Consider the following 16,400-nt stretch of genomic DNA (forward strand, 5'->3'; position numbering starts at 1 on the left):
GATCACTCAGGGTGTCTACAGCAGAGCAGGAAATAGTATCAATCCAAAATTTCAGCCAAAAAAACATTATTCCCATTCCCTGGTATTATTGCTTCGGAACAGGGAAGACTGGCAGAGGGACAAAAGGGAAGTGATATGAAAGGAACACTACTAAAAGTACTAATTTCTATTGTAAATGACATTTTGCATTGTTGAATTAGGAAAATAAAGTCTCACAAAGAAATCATATTAGTGTACAGTATTTATTACTTTCTATTAATCTGAAGTCAATCATTTTGATATGACTAAATTAATTCTGAAATAAACAGACATTTTTAAATACATATGAAGATGAGAGTCTTTACCATGAGTGTATTTAGTTGATCTGCACTCTTAATCCACATGCAAGCTACATTGATCAAATATTGTACATTTCCTTTCATTTTATACTGGTCCATAATAAAGCACGGTTTCTGAGGGTGAAAGCAGGGAGGAAAGAAATCATATTTTAAAGTAGCCCTTTTATGAAAAAAGAGCATCAACTATATATTAAGCCAATGTGTTTATCTCTGATTTTGATTTTACTTACAGTATACAGTTTTGCAAAATATACAGCTCACCAATGATACATAAACAGTGGCCCTTTACTAAGGGCAAGTAACAACAAAAAAAAAAAAAGAAGAAATACAACAGAAAATAATTCTACAGATTAGAAAAGCCATATTTTTAGAACATTATGCCACTTCAGAGTGTCTCCAATGCTGGTAAGAAAGGTCATGCACAATGTTTTTTAAGAGAATGTTGTCATTAGTCCATGAGAGATTTGTCTGCATGCTTCACATGAACAGAAAAAGGTACAAGTCACGAGGAAAGCAGCTTTCTCCAGTTATCTTTTAGGCCTGTCTATGTCGTCAATAGCAGCTAGCAGCTTCTGTCTTGCCTTTTTGTTGATGTGGGATCCCAGACAAACATTCACCAGATTGGTCAACTGCTTAGTGGAATATTCCTGGCAAATAAAAGCAGATCATGTCATGGCAGAATAAAACACCAGACAAAGATAGAAAATTAAAAAACACAGATATACACACTGTGGACTTTTCACCTGATAGAAGCAGTCAGTACAAAAGGGAGATTTAAAGTGGTAGTTAAGTCAGGTCTGGATAGTTTTCATAGTTGAGGCAGAGGACAAAACTGTATTTTGCTACATGGCAGATTATAATGGAAAATGCTTACAACTTTAGTAGTGTTGGACTGAGTTCACAGAAAGTAGTTCTGTGAATACATATGTATCTAAATTAATTTTTAATGTATTTTCCATTCTTTGGGAGGTGTGGTGGGAAATATATATGCAAATGGGATAAGCTTTTAACGCAAAAACATTTTTCTAAACGAACTTTGACAAAAGTTGATCCTTTTTATTTTGACTTCTCATTTCGAATAAGCTTCTAAATACTTCTGTCTACAGGGTCTCCAAACAACGCTATTTTCAGTACATGATGAAGGAGGAAAAAATGGCAAAAATGTTAAGACAGGAATTCTTAACATCTGTCAAAACACCATATTCGCCAGTACTACCTTTATACTTAATACTATCCAAAACATAGCTTCCACCAGTAGGTTTAAACAAGAGTTTTTCCATGTAGGTCACCAACAGCTCACAATCTCTCTTGTGGCTCCAGGTATAACAAGGAAAACGATATTAAAGACTTATTTCTTTCGTCCATTTCTAGTGGGCTTTAAAGTAATTCCAAAATACAGATTTCAAAATGCTCCATTTTAAAAGACTTTTCACTTTAACAATGGGCAGCTGCAACAGCACGTGACTACTACTTACGCAGTCCTGTTATAATGGTTAGGTTATGCTACCATGAAAGCATGCTAAATGCTTTTAAAACACAAATGAAGACTTATCTCAGACAGCAATGTTGATCCTGATTCAGTATTATAAAATGAAGAAAAAGCAATTACTTTTATCCATTGTGCCTTACAACTTAGTTTAAGCATCTACTCCTAAAGGCAAAGTAAAACTTCATGGTGTGATTTCAAACTGTACTTCTTGACGATCAAGTTGTGCACTTTGGCATATTCCGAAGAGCACACAGACCTTTTCAACTTCACTTCGCTCTAGTTCTCTACGTTTTTTGATACAGTAGGTAGATGTGACTGCCTTATTCATCCTTCCCAGTCATCAGATGTTGAATCAGTACAAACACATACTAACAAACTTCATATGATAATAAATACAATGAACATATACTTGCACACACACACATTTATATTTATACTGCTTCCCATGCAGATTTTATTATAATAAATGAATATATGCATATATATGCATATACTCATTTTTAACACATAGAAGCATTGATCATTTAGAGTTGTTAGCATGATTCTATCAACATGGTGAATTTTCCCTATAGATAGTAAAAGAATGAAAATTTAACTCTTACCCTATGTTCTTTTATCCAGCGTTCCATGTCATTTTCTGTTAGGTAGTATGCTTTAATGTAGGTCTCCACAAATTCTTTATCTGGAATAGGCCTAATGTCTGTTAACTTTTCTAGTTTCATTAAGAATTGTTGAAAATCCAGTTGCATCAAGGCACGTCCTTCATTGCTGCACTTCTTTACATTGGCATAACTGAAAAGAGAAACACAGTGAAAAGTAAAAATTAGAAGGAAATAAAAATGAATCGTACTTCTCAAAGTTGTTCAACTTAGTCCTTCAAACCTTGAGGAGGAACATAATTATGGTTTTAAGTTAAAAGTAGACAAGAACTATTCTTAGGATGTCTGATGCAGAGTTTTATTTGCATTAGTATAATATGTAGAGTTTTATTTGCATTAGTATATGTTTTAGCCCCACTCATAGAGCAGAACCCCATTGTACCCAGTGCTATTTAAAAAAACACACACCTACCCGCCCCCGCCCCAAGCCACTAAAAATCCTACATTGAACAACTTACTAGAAGCAGGTTAAAGGAAATGAAATCAATGTTGATCAGCACACTAGACAGTAGCTTTAATCAAGTGGTCATGACCACTGAAGTCTAAAAGGTAACACGGCAGCTTTAGGAATGGTCACCAGGAGCTTGCTGAACCAATAGTGGCAGCATCAGAGAAAGGTACAAAGCTGTTTGTTCAAAAACACCCACAATAATCAGAGGATAGAGGGTGGTAGCACTGGCTAATCTCTGTGAAAGGTTAAAGTTTTAATGAGAGTAGATTGACAGAAAACTGGTGATAGGTTTGAGCTCAAAGAAGAGGAGACAGTAGATGAGCTTAGGGCAGGATAATACCAGGAAGGATTACAGTGGGGTGGTAGGCAACAAATGAGGAAAGCGATCTTTGCAGTTTTTCAAATGGATAAGAAATTGCATTTGTCAAGGTCAAAGGAAATGACATCGCATTGCACTTAACAGTGCCAATTTCAGCTGTGTACAGGGAATGAAAAAAGCATTGGTCTGGGGCACAGTTTGATAAACTTAATCCAGCCCACCCACAGGCTGCTGCCACAAGCGACAATCCTGTCCCACTGTTTCCACTCTTCCTTTGTACCAAATTTAAAGCAAGCTTAGTCTTCCATTGGTTCATGAAGTTGATCCTAATTATTACACAGTTCCTAAAGTATTAGGTCTGCTGCAAAGGAGGCAGCAGAAACATGCAACTGGAAACTGGATACACAGCAAGATCAGGTTAAGAATAAGCAGAAATTGCACTGTTACAGTTAGTACGCAGAAAGAATTTGCAGAATGCAGAAATAACAGAGGCAAAAAGAGAAGGGGACGAAGGCACAAGCCCTCTGGAGCTCTGAAGAAGATTGGACGATGATTCTCAATAGGACATACTGAAGCACTTCAAGGAGCCAGATGGGAAACTGGAGAGAACACAGAACTAGGAGATAGGGCAGGGCAAAATTTAAAGAAAGATATGGCTGACTGTACTGGAAATGATTCTTCACTCAGTGAAGAGCTTGATGAGAACAGTTTCAGTTGACTGGCTGACTGGAGGAGAAACACCTCCTCCATGGCTTTTAATTCCATACCTTCATGGAATTCAGAGATGAAAGAAGTTATGAAGGTATTCAGAGAATCAGCTGTTCAGAATACCTTCCTTCCCTTTCCCCAGTGGCAAAAGAAACTACAAGATATGTGAGGAAAAAAAGAACTGGGCAAGAAAGAGAAATTACAGGCAGATTTTTGGGAAGGGATAATAATGAGTGCTCTTTACACTCTAAGAAAGGGCACAGGACAAATCATATTAGGGCTGAGGCAGAGAGGTTTGGTAGCGATTGATGATGTTATCCATCCACTCAAAAGGAAAGGGGGATGGGGGGAGGAGAAGATGCTTTTGTTCCACTTCTTTTGATCTGAGGCATGGTAAGTGGAAAATAACATTTCAAAAAGAAAAGATAGTTGTATAGTTCATATGTCATATGAAGGAATTGAGAAGCAAGAGGGAGGTCATGGCTGGATTTAGTCTCCCTGAAGATGAAATTCATCTCTCAAGAGATTGCAAAAGGATGGCATAAAAAGAAACGGACGTGAGTTTAAAAATTATGGCTTGATGGAAGCAGTGGAAGCTGATGATCCTTAATAAGACAGCTAACACTTGGAAAAGAAGGATGTTGTTGAGGTCCTAAATTAGAGCAGACAGTAGGACAGTGGGATGGAAAGAAGTAAAATAGGTAGTAGGGTGTCCATAGCATAAAGATAACCAGGAAAGAAATATGGAAACTTATGTAGAAAGAGTGGGAGACAGCACATATTCTATGATGCAGAAGAAGGTGTGATGAGAGCCCAGACATATGTAGTAAGGGGACAAGAACACAAAAATAAATGCAGAGGATGAAAAGACAACAATACTCAGGCTACAATATTGACTCTGAAAAGTCTGGGACACTGATTAAGAGGGAAGGATGAGCAAGGTGTAGCAGTTCCTGACTAAGGTGCTTGAGCTTCTATTTACCAAGCCAACTAAGACACATGTCGGTTCCTCATGAATTTGGAAAAATCCTGCTCCATGGCTACTCTAAGATAACTGCTAGGGTTGACAACTCCATCTTTCTTCCTGGCAAAGACAAATGGCATCACCATAGAGATGCTGACAATTACACTTTATCTTTCTTCTTTGTTCTGTCAGGAAATGATAATTTTCAGCTAGAAGTTTCTTTGAAAGAGAATTACGTTCTTTCAAATGCTTCAATAAAACACTCAGACAATGTCATTCTTCAGCAATATCTAGGTACAAGACCATCCCCTTTAGGCTTAATGCTGTACCATACTCTGTGAAACAACTGCTAAGGACTATGTTAAGCCTTGATATTTTTTAGGCTCCTCAAAAGCGCAAGGGCTTACCAGTGCGCTACAAAATTAGAACTTTTAATTCCATAGAATAGACATTATCATTATAGACATATTTACCCAAAAGCAAGACTTTCATGAACTACTTACCCTTCCACGAGAGTTCTATTGGCCAAGCGTATGCAGTGCTCCCAAAGGATGTTGGAGACTGGCAGTGGAATACGGACTCTCTTAGACACCTCGTTCAACCTTCTGTTAAATTCTTCAAATTCCTGATGAAACATGAAAGATCATTATTCTTTTAGCATAAAAGGGATCATACTCTATACATCCCTAGCAACAACAAAGAATTATAAATGCACATGAAAGAGAATACTGAAAAATAAGAGCAAAGCAGAGAAGCTTAAAAGGCACAGACTGTAGAGACAAGCTTAATGTGTAAAGTAGAAAGCATACCACTTTCTAGTATATCATTCACAACATTACCTCAGTAATATTTTTTAAAAAAGGAAATACTGCTCTGTTCCCCAGAGGTGTAGTTCTCTGTGAAACTGACACCTCTGAAAATTAACCAGGCAGCTAATCCTTCAAATGCCATTTTCATTGCCTCACTCCCTGAACTCATCTTCAACCTTTTTAAAGTCAATATACAGTCACTGAAGAAAATCCAGTGATGATCTCTCTATCCCTCTAAATACCCACCCCATCAGCTTTCAAAGAAAAGCTCAGAAATATTGTAACCACTTCTCGTTCTTCAACCTTTTGCATTAGATAGTTCCCCGGTGCTTTAAAAGGAGACCCACTGAGAAGAGTCCAAAACTAACAGTTTAGGAGCATACTGCAACACTAGATAACAATTCAGGTTGAGGGAAGGCACCTGTTTCCACCTGAAACATCAATGGCCTGGATATGAGTGACAAACTAGTCATAACTGAACATAATCACTGCTATAATGATTTTGTGACTTCCATAAAGTGAAATAGAAGTCTGCTGCCAGTGACTAATGCCTCTATCATTTAAAAAAAGTATCAAACGACTTAAATACAAAGCAGACTGATAATGAACTGCTCTATGTAACCAGCAAAGCAGTTTGTACTGCAGCCTATTAAGACCATACTTGTCCAACAAAGTGCTTTCATTCCATGGCTGTTAATCTAGGTGGTTTTTTCCTCTTTTTTTCCTTCTTTTTTTTCCCTTTTTTCCCCCCATCAAAAATTCAGTAAGTGAAGCAAAACAGAAGGGAATCTCAGTAACCAATTTAACCTAGTATCTGACCAAATAATTGGTGTTTAACACAAATTTTCTGAAAGAGGAATTTGGCAAGAGGAAGCAGGGTACCACAGTATCATGCTTTAACCGGCATACAACTCACTCTTCTGAAGATGAAGATGCCTAACACCCCATGTTAATGAATTTCTTGAATGATCCTCTTTCCCCAATTTATCTGCTTCCATACATACTATGGCTGAGTATAGAATTTTGCATATGTGTGCACATGGCTAAAAGTAGTTGGTTATTACATTAAACATTGTGTTTACATCTGACACTCCTGGAGTCCCAAGGTACACAGCAAATCACTAATTGCTTAGTAGTAATCTAAAAGCTTCTGTAGCAACTATTATTAGCTATATAATGTAGATGCCAGAAATGGCTTTAAATGGTATTAGCCCTGATTGTCCTGAAGCAAATTCATCAGAAGTTGCACACTCAGAAAAGGAAAAATTTCTACTGCAGAGACCAAATGTTGTAAGTACCAACTGATTTCAAAGAGCCATGGCAGCATAAAGAAGGGTAATCACAAAGATTCAGTCAAATTCAGTGCAATGATACATCCTCTATCAGATTCTCTCTTCTTTGCGTTGATTTTTTTTTAAGCAGAGAACAGCTACAAAGTACAAAGGTGTAATCAAAACTATTATTCAACACAGATGCGTAACTTTTTCTGTGATACATACCTCACATATCTTTAAAATAAAATTTTCAGTTTCTCTGTAAGAATTAGTATAATTCTACCACTGCCAGAACTTCCTTCTAAAGACCTTTAGAAACATAATTTAGGCATATATAAAAAGGATGATAGAGGGATTCTCCCAAGAACTGGTTCTGTATGCCCCAAGACACAGAAATTGTATAACCACTTCTACTGAATGCAGTTGAAAAGTTGGGTCAATAACTTCCCTTCTACCTTCCTTTTCAAATGCTAACTTCTAAATACGGCAACTTCAATTAGATAGTGCACGATTATTATCGGTGCTGGTTTGACCTAGAGCCCCTACAATACATCTCAAAGACAGCCACTAAAATTATGCAGAACAGCAAATAGCCTTTGTTAAAAAAACCACTATCTCAGGCCACTGAGATTTTCCTCAATGTTACTCTGTTTACTACACATTTATCTATCTTAGACTTAGACATGAAACTCATTAAACTTGTCGTCACTTTCACCCACCATGTAGTCAAATAATCATCACTGAAAACAATCTGCTAGCAGCAAGAATAATGAAAATTCTGGACAGACCTCCTTATAACAACTTACCATTTGTCAGGATGCTGTATTGCTCTAACCATGCTACTTTAACAGTTTTAGTGAAGTATTACAGTAATTTAATGTTTATATAAACTCTAGCACACCATTTCCCAGAATGTATTCACCTTTAAAAGAGCATCTACATATATATTGTGTTGTGACATGATTTCCTTCACATCCCATTTCACATTAGCCATGAGAAGCAGCATTTGTTCATAATCAATGGCTTTAGCAGCAACAATCCAATAAACTGGTTTACGTAGTTCACTGGCAGTTGACACTGTCTGAAACAGAATATAAATAAAATTCAATTCGGTAAATTTCTGGCTAACAACAGCAATATATAGCTATGATGTACAAGTATTTGCACCATATTGTACAAGTTTCCAATCTTTTGTTTAAAAATCGGCTGTGAATTACACAATTCTGACCTGAGAATAGAACTGCTGAAGAAAAGGCTTCTTGGCAGCTGGCATCACTGCATCCAGATAAGGCTGAAGAAACTCAAACTGCTCAGCCAGAAATACCCTTTGAAAGCAAAGAAAATTTACTGTGAACTAAATGCAACATTTGGCATGTCTCTGTGCAATTTCTACTCTACAGTTGACGTATTTGGCAATAACAATATCTAACCTTGGAAAATTTAATCCTGAGAAGAATGATATCAGTTTCATGCCAGCATATCATTCAGTATTCTCAATTCTGACAATTTTAAAATATGATTGCAAACAAGAAAATGCTTGAATAAAGAGACTAAGGCTTGAATATCAACATTCATATTTCTGTTTTACTCGGGATACACTGCAAAAGTCTGATCCAAAGTCTAGTAAGGTCAGTGGACAAGTGTCTGTAATTTCCATACTGCAGTCAACATTAATATTAAATCCAGAATGTCAGAATTCCAAAATAACATTCCTAATTACTTATATACTAGTGAATCTTTACAGGATAGAATATGAGATCAAATTCTTTCTCAGGGGTAGGATTTGTTACTAACAACATAACAAAGAAATACATTTCTAACTAAGCATAAATGAACGCAAAAGAAAATAAGCTCCTTTGAAAATACATTTTCAAAATACATTTTAAAATGAACTTTTAATCTTTAAGTGTCATCGGGGGGGGGGGGGGGGGCAGGGGGGAATTCCTATCTGACTTTTACTATTATTCTGACCAAATAAAAACCACTTTGTAAGTTTTGCATTACTTGCTCATTATAATCTCTTCTCCACAGGTAAAGTTTTGCATTACTTGCTCATTATAATCTCTTCTCCACAGGTAACCTTCCACCCATTGCAAAGAACATTGCAATCCAAGCCAAAACAATATGAACTAAGCAGTTTTGAGTCTCAGCCATCACCATTTAAGTACTTAATACAAGGTTTAAATGAACCATACAGATTAAATACTCCCATTAAACTTTTGTCCTGTTAGATTTGGCCTTGTACTGTCACAAATTACTGGACCAGCTGTAGTAAAATTTCATTGCTTGTGCTTGCAGGTGGTTAGACCAGACGGTTAGGCCCCACTACCTTTAATTAAGAAACTACCTCTATCACTCATATTTAAAATCACATTGAGAGGTAGGAATTTTTGACCTCTCAAGAAGGTTTTGGCTTGTAATCACAATCTCTTAAACAATCCATAGCTTCCAGTGACCACAAAATGCAGTATACAGTAAATAACCTACAGTGATTCCGTGGCCACCACTCTCTCTGCCAAACCATATAGCGAATTGCCAGATGTCAAAACTACGAGATGACTGAGATGTGGGCTTGGCACCTTTTCCTTTCTCTCTTCAGCAGCTGTGAGAGTTCCTGTTGGGTCAGCAGAGACTTCCTAAAACAAAGAATTAAACAACTGAAAAACCACAAAAACAGCAAGAATGGCTCCAGCTCAGCAGTTTCAGATGACAGGTAAGATGACGGAATGTTTCTAATTCTAAGGTGTAATATAAACCAAGCCTGAATCAAAAGACAACCATGGAGTTTACTATTTGAAGAGTGTGGTGTTCAAACAGGTGAAAAAATCACATCATGTAGATCAGTATTTATCTTGTGGCGGGGGGGCCAGGGAAGGCAGAGAACAAACTTCTTACTACACCTTAACACCCATACAGGCTTTAGCCCAACTGCCTACTGGGAGACTGACTTCTCACCCACGGAAAGAGTATCTTCAATCTGACAGCAACCAAATAAGGAGACAAATCAAAGGAATATTACTTATGCATGGGCTTTACTGTTTATGTGAGCTGCAGCTAACTTAGGTAAAATACAAATGATGTTTTTAAACAAGTTATCATTCCATGAAAACTTCTATCCTGCAGACATCTCAATTGTAGAAAGCAAGGAAATATTCACAGCACAGGAAAAGAATCTGTAATAAGAAACAGGTTACACCAGTGCCCTGTTGCAAAATTAAAATTAAAAAAAAACAACCCGGGGGGGAAAAGAAAAACAACCCAACAGAAAAAAACCACCCACCCACCCCCCCCCAAAAAAAAAAAAACCCAAAATGAGAAGAAAGGAGAGGGGCAAAAGGAGAGGGGCAAACCCCACCTCTACATTTGAGGAATGTAAGTACAAGTTACAGCTAGAAGAGGAATCACAGAAGGAAGAAATTCCCAGAGCTGTCATATTGGTCTAAATAGGTATATAAATGGACATCCTCTGAAGCTTAGCTATTTGCCAAAACCGTATCAGGACATGAAAACATAATTGTAGTTCTGGCTTTAGATTAATTACTCATACCATGCTTACTGCTTACACAAAGGCTATAAAAATATGAGAAATGCTACAAAGTAAAGGTAATATAGAACCCAGATCAGATAAAGAAGGTAGGCATGATATGGCACTGATTTCTTAAGAGCCTTCCATGACCCTGGGATAGAAACTCTGTGGCCACACAGGTGCTATAACAAATCAGCCTGTTTGTACAGAATGAAAATAAATTTGAGCAATAGCACAGTGACAAAGTAGTGGTAAAAATAATTTCTTCAAAAGCAAGATCAGGTGCACAACATGTCTGCTGTAAAGCAACATATGAACACACAACCAGTATGACAACAGTAATGCTTAAACGTGACATTTATGGTTGGTCTCAAAAAACAAGTCAGCGTAATTCTCAGATTGCTGTACAACTGGACAAAGATGAAGTCAAAAACATGATAATAAATAAAGCAGTTTGGTTTTGGTTTGTTGGGTTTTTTTGGTTTTTTTTTTCAATTGGAGGTAGAAATAAATTGAGAGGAAATTGCAGTGAAGTAACTAAAGAATCAGGAGCAGGAGGAAGAGAATAGACTCAAGCTGACCACAGCAGTCACCAGGAGTTTCTTCTAGGCTTCACAGCAGAGAACAACTGTAAGGAGTGACACGAAATAGAATAAATGCTACGCACACATTTTTCAGACAGTTTTGCCCAAGAAGAAGAGGAGAGCAGTGAGCACTAGAAACACTGATGGAACTAAGTGATGGTCTTACTCGTTCTAAATATGAGGATTGAGACAAGAAGAATATGCATTGTAGATCTTGAAAAGTCAAGAGAAAAGGTACTGCACAGATGATCAGGTGAAAAAGGGAAAAACAACAGAAAGGTTATTCTGGTAGCAAAATATCTGACAGACCCATTGTGGTTATATTGCAGCAATTAAAGGCAGGATAGGTGAAAACTGGTCAAAATGTGTAAGGACTTGGTGAGAATTTAAGTGATACAGAAAGAGGAGAAAGATCAAAAACTTTGTTGCTATACACAAAGCAGCACACGAATGTGTTTACTGCTTGGATGAAAGCCGAGCCAAAAGTAACATTAAGAATTTAAGACAACCAGGAAGATAATAGTGTCCAAGCTGCTAAAAATGGTTTGAGGTGTGGAGAGACAAAAAGATCACAAGTTTCACTTTAACCATCTTGGATTTTAATTGACAGTTGCCTCCTGTGATGTGACAGCCCAAGGAAACGGGGAGCTGGGTTTGCTAACTCAGAACTTCTAGTTCTGCATCTCCCAAAGACGTCCAAACACAAACATAAATATGGGCTATAACAGATGGAAAAAAGTGCAGACTGGGAAAGCGGAGTTCTCACTATTAAGGGTGAGGAAAGTACCTTCAGACTTCTAAAAAAAAAATTTGTAATAGGTTACAGAAGCAGAAAGCAGATAAAGCAGGGAGCCTTGAAGATCCCCACAGAAACTCTGACATTAAAAACAAAGACTGCTGACTGAGCAATACCATCAACACATCATTTGTAGTACTAAAAGATCTCACAGAAATAGATCAATCAAGATAAAACTTCTAAAAGAAGCTTACGGTAAATGCTATCAGATACAGTTGCGCTGAGCATGGGAACGATTATAAAGGCTAGCCACATCACTATGTTATTTGAAAAATGAATTTTCTTTGCTCTGATCTGTGTTCACATTCAGCCAGATAAATTTGCAATTAAACTGGCCAGACATTTCACAATACCATGAAGTTTGCATTCTGCTGAGTCTATCAGAATGGATAAGCAAGCCAAAAGGTGTGCATATTTGCTAAAACCCATGTTTTTCAGGCAGCTCTGAAGATACCTACCTAGCACATCCACAAGTATAGTGCACACAGGCAATAAGATCTAATCATCTAGGCATAACAGTCAATTCTTTAAAACTATTAACTGAGCCAAAGACACCATTGATTAACTATCAAAATCCATTCTTTATCTCCCTTCTCTTTTTCTTTTTCACTTCATGTCATTCTCAAAGAAAATAAACCAAAAGCCCACCAACCAATTCTCTATTCTTAGGAGAGACAGTGAGCCACAGAGTGGGGGGAAGAGTATCAGTGGTAAAGATTTAAGCATCTTTGTTTCTTTCAAAGACTAATTACAAATTACGCCAAAACAAATATTATAAGACTTAATTTTGTTTTTATCGCAATTCAAACTTGCCTGTCTCTTCAGTATTGAGATACATTTTAAACAACTTTTTTTCCACCTGTTTGCTTGCCATGAAGGTAAATATCTTGTGAACCTTTTAAATGCTGAAATTGTGTTGCATCTGAAGACACAAAATGTATGTGAGACAACTGGCTAAATTAAAGACATGCTTGGATTCAACCAGGGAGTCAAACTCTGGTTCAAATACATTGGCCAAACACAGTATGAGCGTTTCATTCTCCTGACTTGTTCTAAAAAGCAGGCATTGCAAAAGCATGTTGATAGCAAAAAGGAAGCCCGAGGAAACAGCCGGTGCCAATCCCCAAGAAAAGCACAAGATCATTCTGAAAGGGTTTCAGTGATGCATGTGTTTTTTACTCCAGCCTTCATTAACAGAAATGATCAAATGACTGAAAGCAGCAGTAAAGGGGCAAAACATTCAGGCTGGAACAGGAAAAAAGGAAAAAGTGTTTACTGCTTGGATGAAAGCCGAGCCAAAAGTAACATTAAGAATTTAAGACAACCAGGAAGATAATAGTGTCCAAGCTGCTAAAAATGGTTTGAGGTGTGGAGAGACAAAAAGATCACAAGTTTCACTTGGATTTTAATTGGCTACAGACTATTTAAAGAAATCAGATGTTTCGCAATGGATAGGACTTGTTAAAGTTAACCCTTCCAGTAATTTAAGAAAATCTGCAAGACAATCTCTGTTGTCAGAGATTCCCTTTGAGTACCCATGGAGAACAGGTGAAGTCCCATAAAACTGAAAGTGGGTGAAACAATGCCAATCTTAAGAGGTGGAGGAGAAGGAGGAGGAGGAGGAGAGTAGAAGCCAGGAAATTAAATAGTAGCCAGCCCAACTTTAATTTCAAGAAATGACAAGTTACACTGAGAACATATGGTAGCATTCAGCATCAAGCATGCAGACACCAATACCAAAGCAGAACAAACTTGCTTAGCTTTCCTCTGTGTCAGAGTAGCAGGTCTTGCTGATAGAGCAGAATTGTGATGTATCTAAGACATATCACAGCCTACATAACATTCTTGTAAGCAAACTGGGCAAAATACAGATTTGATAAAATAACTTCAAGGTACACATGGAACTGATGCAAACTACAAGATACTTTTCTCCTTCCTTGCCAAACAGGAAAAAAACCACAGTGATTAAAAAAAAAAAAAAAAAAGAAAAGATTTCATCAAAAGCACCAAACTTATCTGAACAATAACCAAATCAACTGTAGCAGGTACAGCAGTACAGGTTAACCAGCATTCCATGCAGACACCTTACAGCGGGTCTTATCTATTCAGTTTTCTTTAGTCTTAGCCTAACTCCCTCATACTGTCATAGGAAAAGAACTGAGTTTTCTAATGCTACATATGATTGGCATACACAACTAGCAATTATTTATAAAAGCTGCTTTGCTATGAAGGCCTGAAAATATCAGGATACACAAGTGTTAAAGCAGGCTTATGACTGCTTTACCTGTTTAAGGGTTGCTAATAACAGTAGTATGAGCTATAGTATGTGCTTTGGGAAGTATTTTTATGCGACATCTATCTATGAATTAAATTTCATCCGGAACACGTTTTTACAACAGACAGGCATGTATTAGCAAATAACAGGTATCAAGTAAGTGTAAATAAGATATTGTTTGATTAATTGTTGGGTATTTCACTTTAGCATTTAATTGTTTACTCTCAAGAAGAAATTCTTTAATGAATAGGAAGAAAAAAAAAATCTGTGTAAGAAACAAGCCTCTCCTTTAATCTCTTCCTCCAAAAAATGTCTTCTGTAACAAGAGAACATTTTCATTTCAATAGCTTGGCTGCACCCAGTGGCAAACCTCTGTTAAGCCTTCCACTTTAGTGGGAAGAAGAGACTATAAACTAATTGCCTTAATCAGAAGTATAAACTACCTAAGCTAATTACCTAAGTCAAAAGTTTGAAATGCAATTTGCAAGAGAGACATTTTTAAGAGGCCTGATCTCATCGTGAGCTTAGAAATATGTATTTATTTCAGTTATCCAACAGAACTTATGACCAAAATAACCGATTATCTGCCATTTATGGTGGAGATAGTTAACAGTCAATTATAATCATCCACTTTCACTAACTTTAAACAAAAACCAGTAAACCACACAACTTGTCCCCAGCACACAACGTTCTGCAGATCACAGTAATAACCAATAATCTTTCAAAACTAAGCTTCTCCTGACCTAATACTTTTTGCATAAGACTTTAGTTTTAGAATTGTTTTGATTTAATATACATACACAATAGCAACAATTTTAGTTTTGATTCTGCTATGAGCAAATGGCAATACCTTTAAATGCTACTGAAGAAATCCTGATCTTAAATGAATAAGTGGTGTTTGAAAGGCATGGAAAAAATAAGACCATCTGAAAAGGCAGTCGAGCAGTTTACAGCAGCTCTGACATACCAAAACTGTTACCAAGAACTTGATGTGCGCTGATGGAGAAGGAAAAGCAGACTGACCCCAGATGTTTACCTAAGACAGGATAGCTCTATCATCTGTTCATGAAACTGTAATTGATAGTTTCTGTAATATCATGAGCATAGAGTACAAGAAAATAAACACCGATCAAAGAAAGCATAGCCCTTTACTGTATTCAAAGGCTGTCTGAAAATAGCTCAACTAACTCCAAGTAGTTGCTTAATATACAAGAATTTTTTATTAGAAGAAATGTACTGAAAGCAACAAGTCAGGTTTTTTCCCTCCCCCTTAAACTTACACATCCCTAATAGTTCTTGAAACTTGATGCTGAAAATGACAGGTAAAGCCAATTGCAAAAGCACATTGCATTCAGGGGTAACAGCGCTTTTTGAATATGATGTAAATGTATTAAGGTTTAAAAATGGTACTTTTCAATACTCCTACTACATTTTAAGATGAAAGATTAGTATTTTCTTGCTGAGGAGCACAAAGCTTACAAAGCAGGTAATCTCGACTCAGCCCTTAGGAAACTATATAAAATGTAAACAAGGTAAGCTACTACAGTGATCACCACTCAACACACTTTAAGAGAGCAGATCATTAAAAACCAAGTAACAAACCATCTTGAGAAACCATACTACGAATTTTCTATTTATTTACAATCCTTTGCAGGCAAGTGATACCTTTACAGCATTATGAAGTGCCACGCAAGGGATCCCCAAACTTGCCAACACTTACAACGCACACACTTCACACCGGCCCCAGGGCTGAGTTGATCAGCATTGCCTTCTGGTAGGCATGAGGTTTCCGATTTCAAGAGTGTGGATCCTCCATGCTCTTTGTCACAAAACAAGCATGTCCCAAACCTCAGTTGGGTCAGTCCCACTGTCTTCAGAAACAGACTTAATAAAATTTGAGTAGAAACGTCTGGGATCTTTGCATTTCATTTATTTCTTAGTGTTCAAAGTTAAATGGCAGACTTTTTGCATAAAAAATTACCGAAAGTTACCAAGTTTATTTACTATCTTGTCTAACCTAACGCAACAAGGCCTCTATCAGGAATCACTGTGTGCTGATAGATGAGAAAATGAGTCATTAACTATGCTTTAAAGAGTAAATATCAGATGAGCCTCCGCAGAAAAGCATGCCCATTGCCACACCCTTGGGAACCTGAACCACTACCTTACAAAAACATGTAAGCCAATCTGGTCCGGTCACACACATCT

The 16,400-nt window shown here is 37.1% G+C and overlaps 1 protein-coding gene across 5 annotated transcripts in view; it reads right to left on the minus strand.

The window, feature by feature from the left end:
* Positions 1-228: 228 nt before the first annotated feature.
* VPS50 (VPS50 subunit of EARP/GARPII complex) overlaps positions 229-16,400 on the minus strand; it is a 96,231-nt gene continuing 80,059 nt past the window's right edge. For 4 of the 5 annotated variants that reach the window (XR_012672689.1, XM_075143752.1, XM_075143754.1 and 1 more), the window contains 6 exons: positions 9,499-9,647; positions 8,240-8,336; positions 7,934-8,092; positions 5,432-5,553; positions 2,430-2,619; positions 229-985 (listed from right to left, as the gene is read on the minus strand). Coding sequence is in view for 3 of the 5 variants with exons in the window: in XM_075143752.1 (XP_074999853.1) it covers positions 866-985; positions 2,430-2,619; positions 5,432-5,553; positions 7,934-8,092; positions 8,240-8,336; positions 9,499-9,647 (837 nt within the window). In the remaining 2 variants the exon portion in view is untranslated. Of the gene's footprint in view, positions 986-2,429; positions 2,620-5,431; positions 5,554-7,933; positions 8,093-8,239; positions 8,337-9,498; positions 9,648-16,400 lie in introns of those variants that run through there. The other variant, XM_075143756.1, reaches the window with a different exon arrangement.

Source organism: Calonectris borealis, chromosome 2, assembly GCF_964195595.1.
Source record: "Calonectris borealis chromosome 2, bCalBor7.hap1.2, whole genome shotgun sequence".
Lineage (NCBI taxonomy): Eukaryota > Metazoa > Chordata > Aves > Procellariiformes > Procellariidae > Calonectris > Calonectris borealis.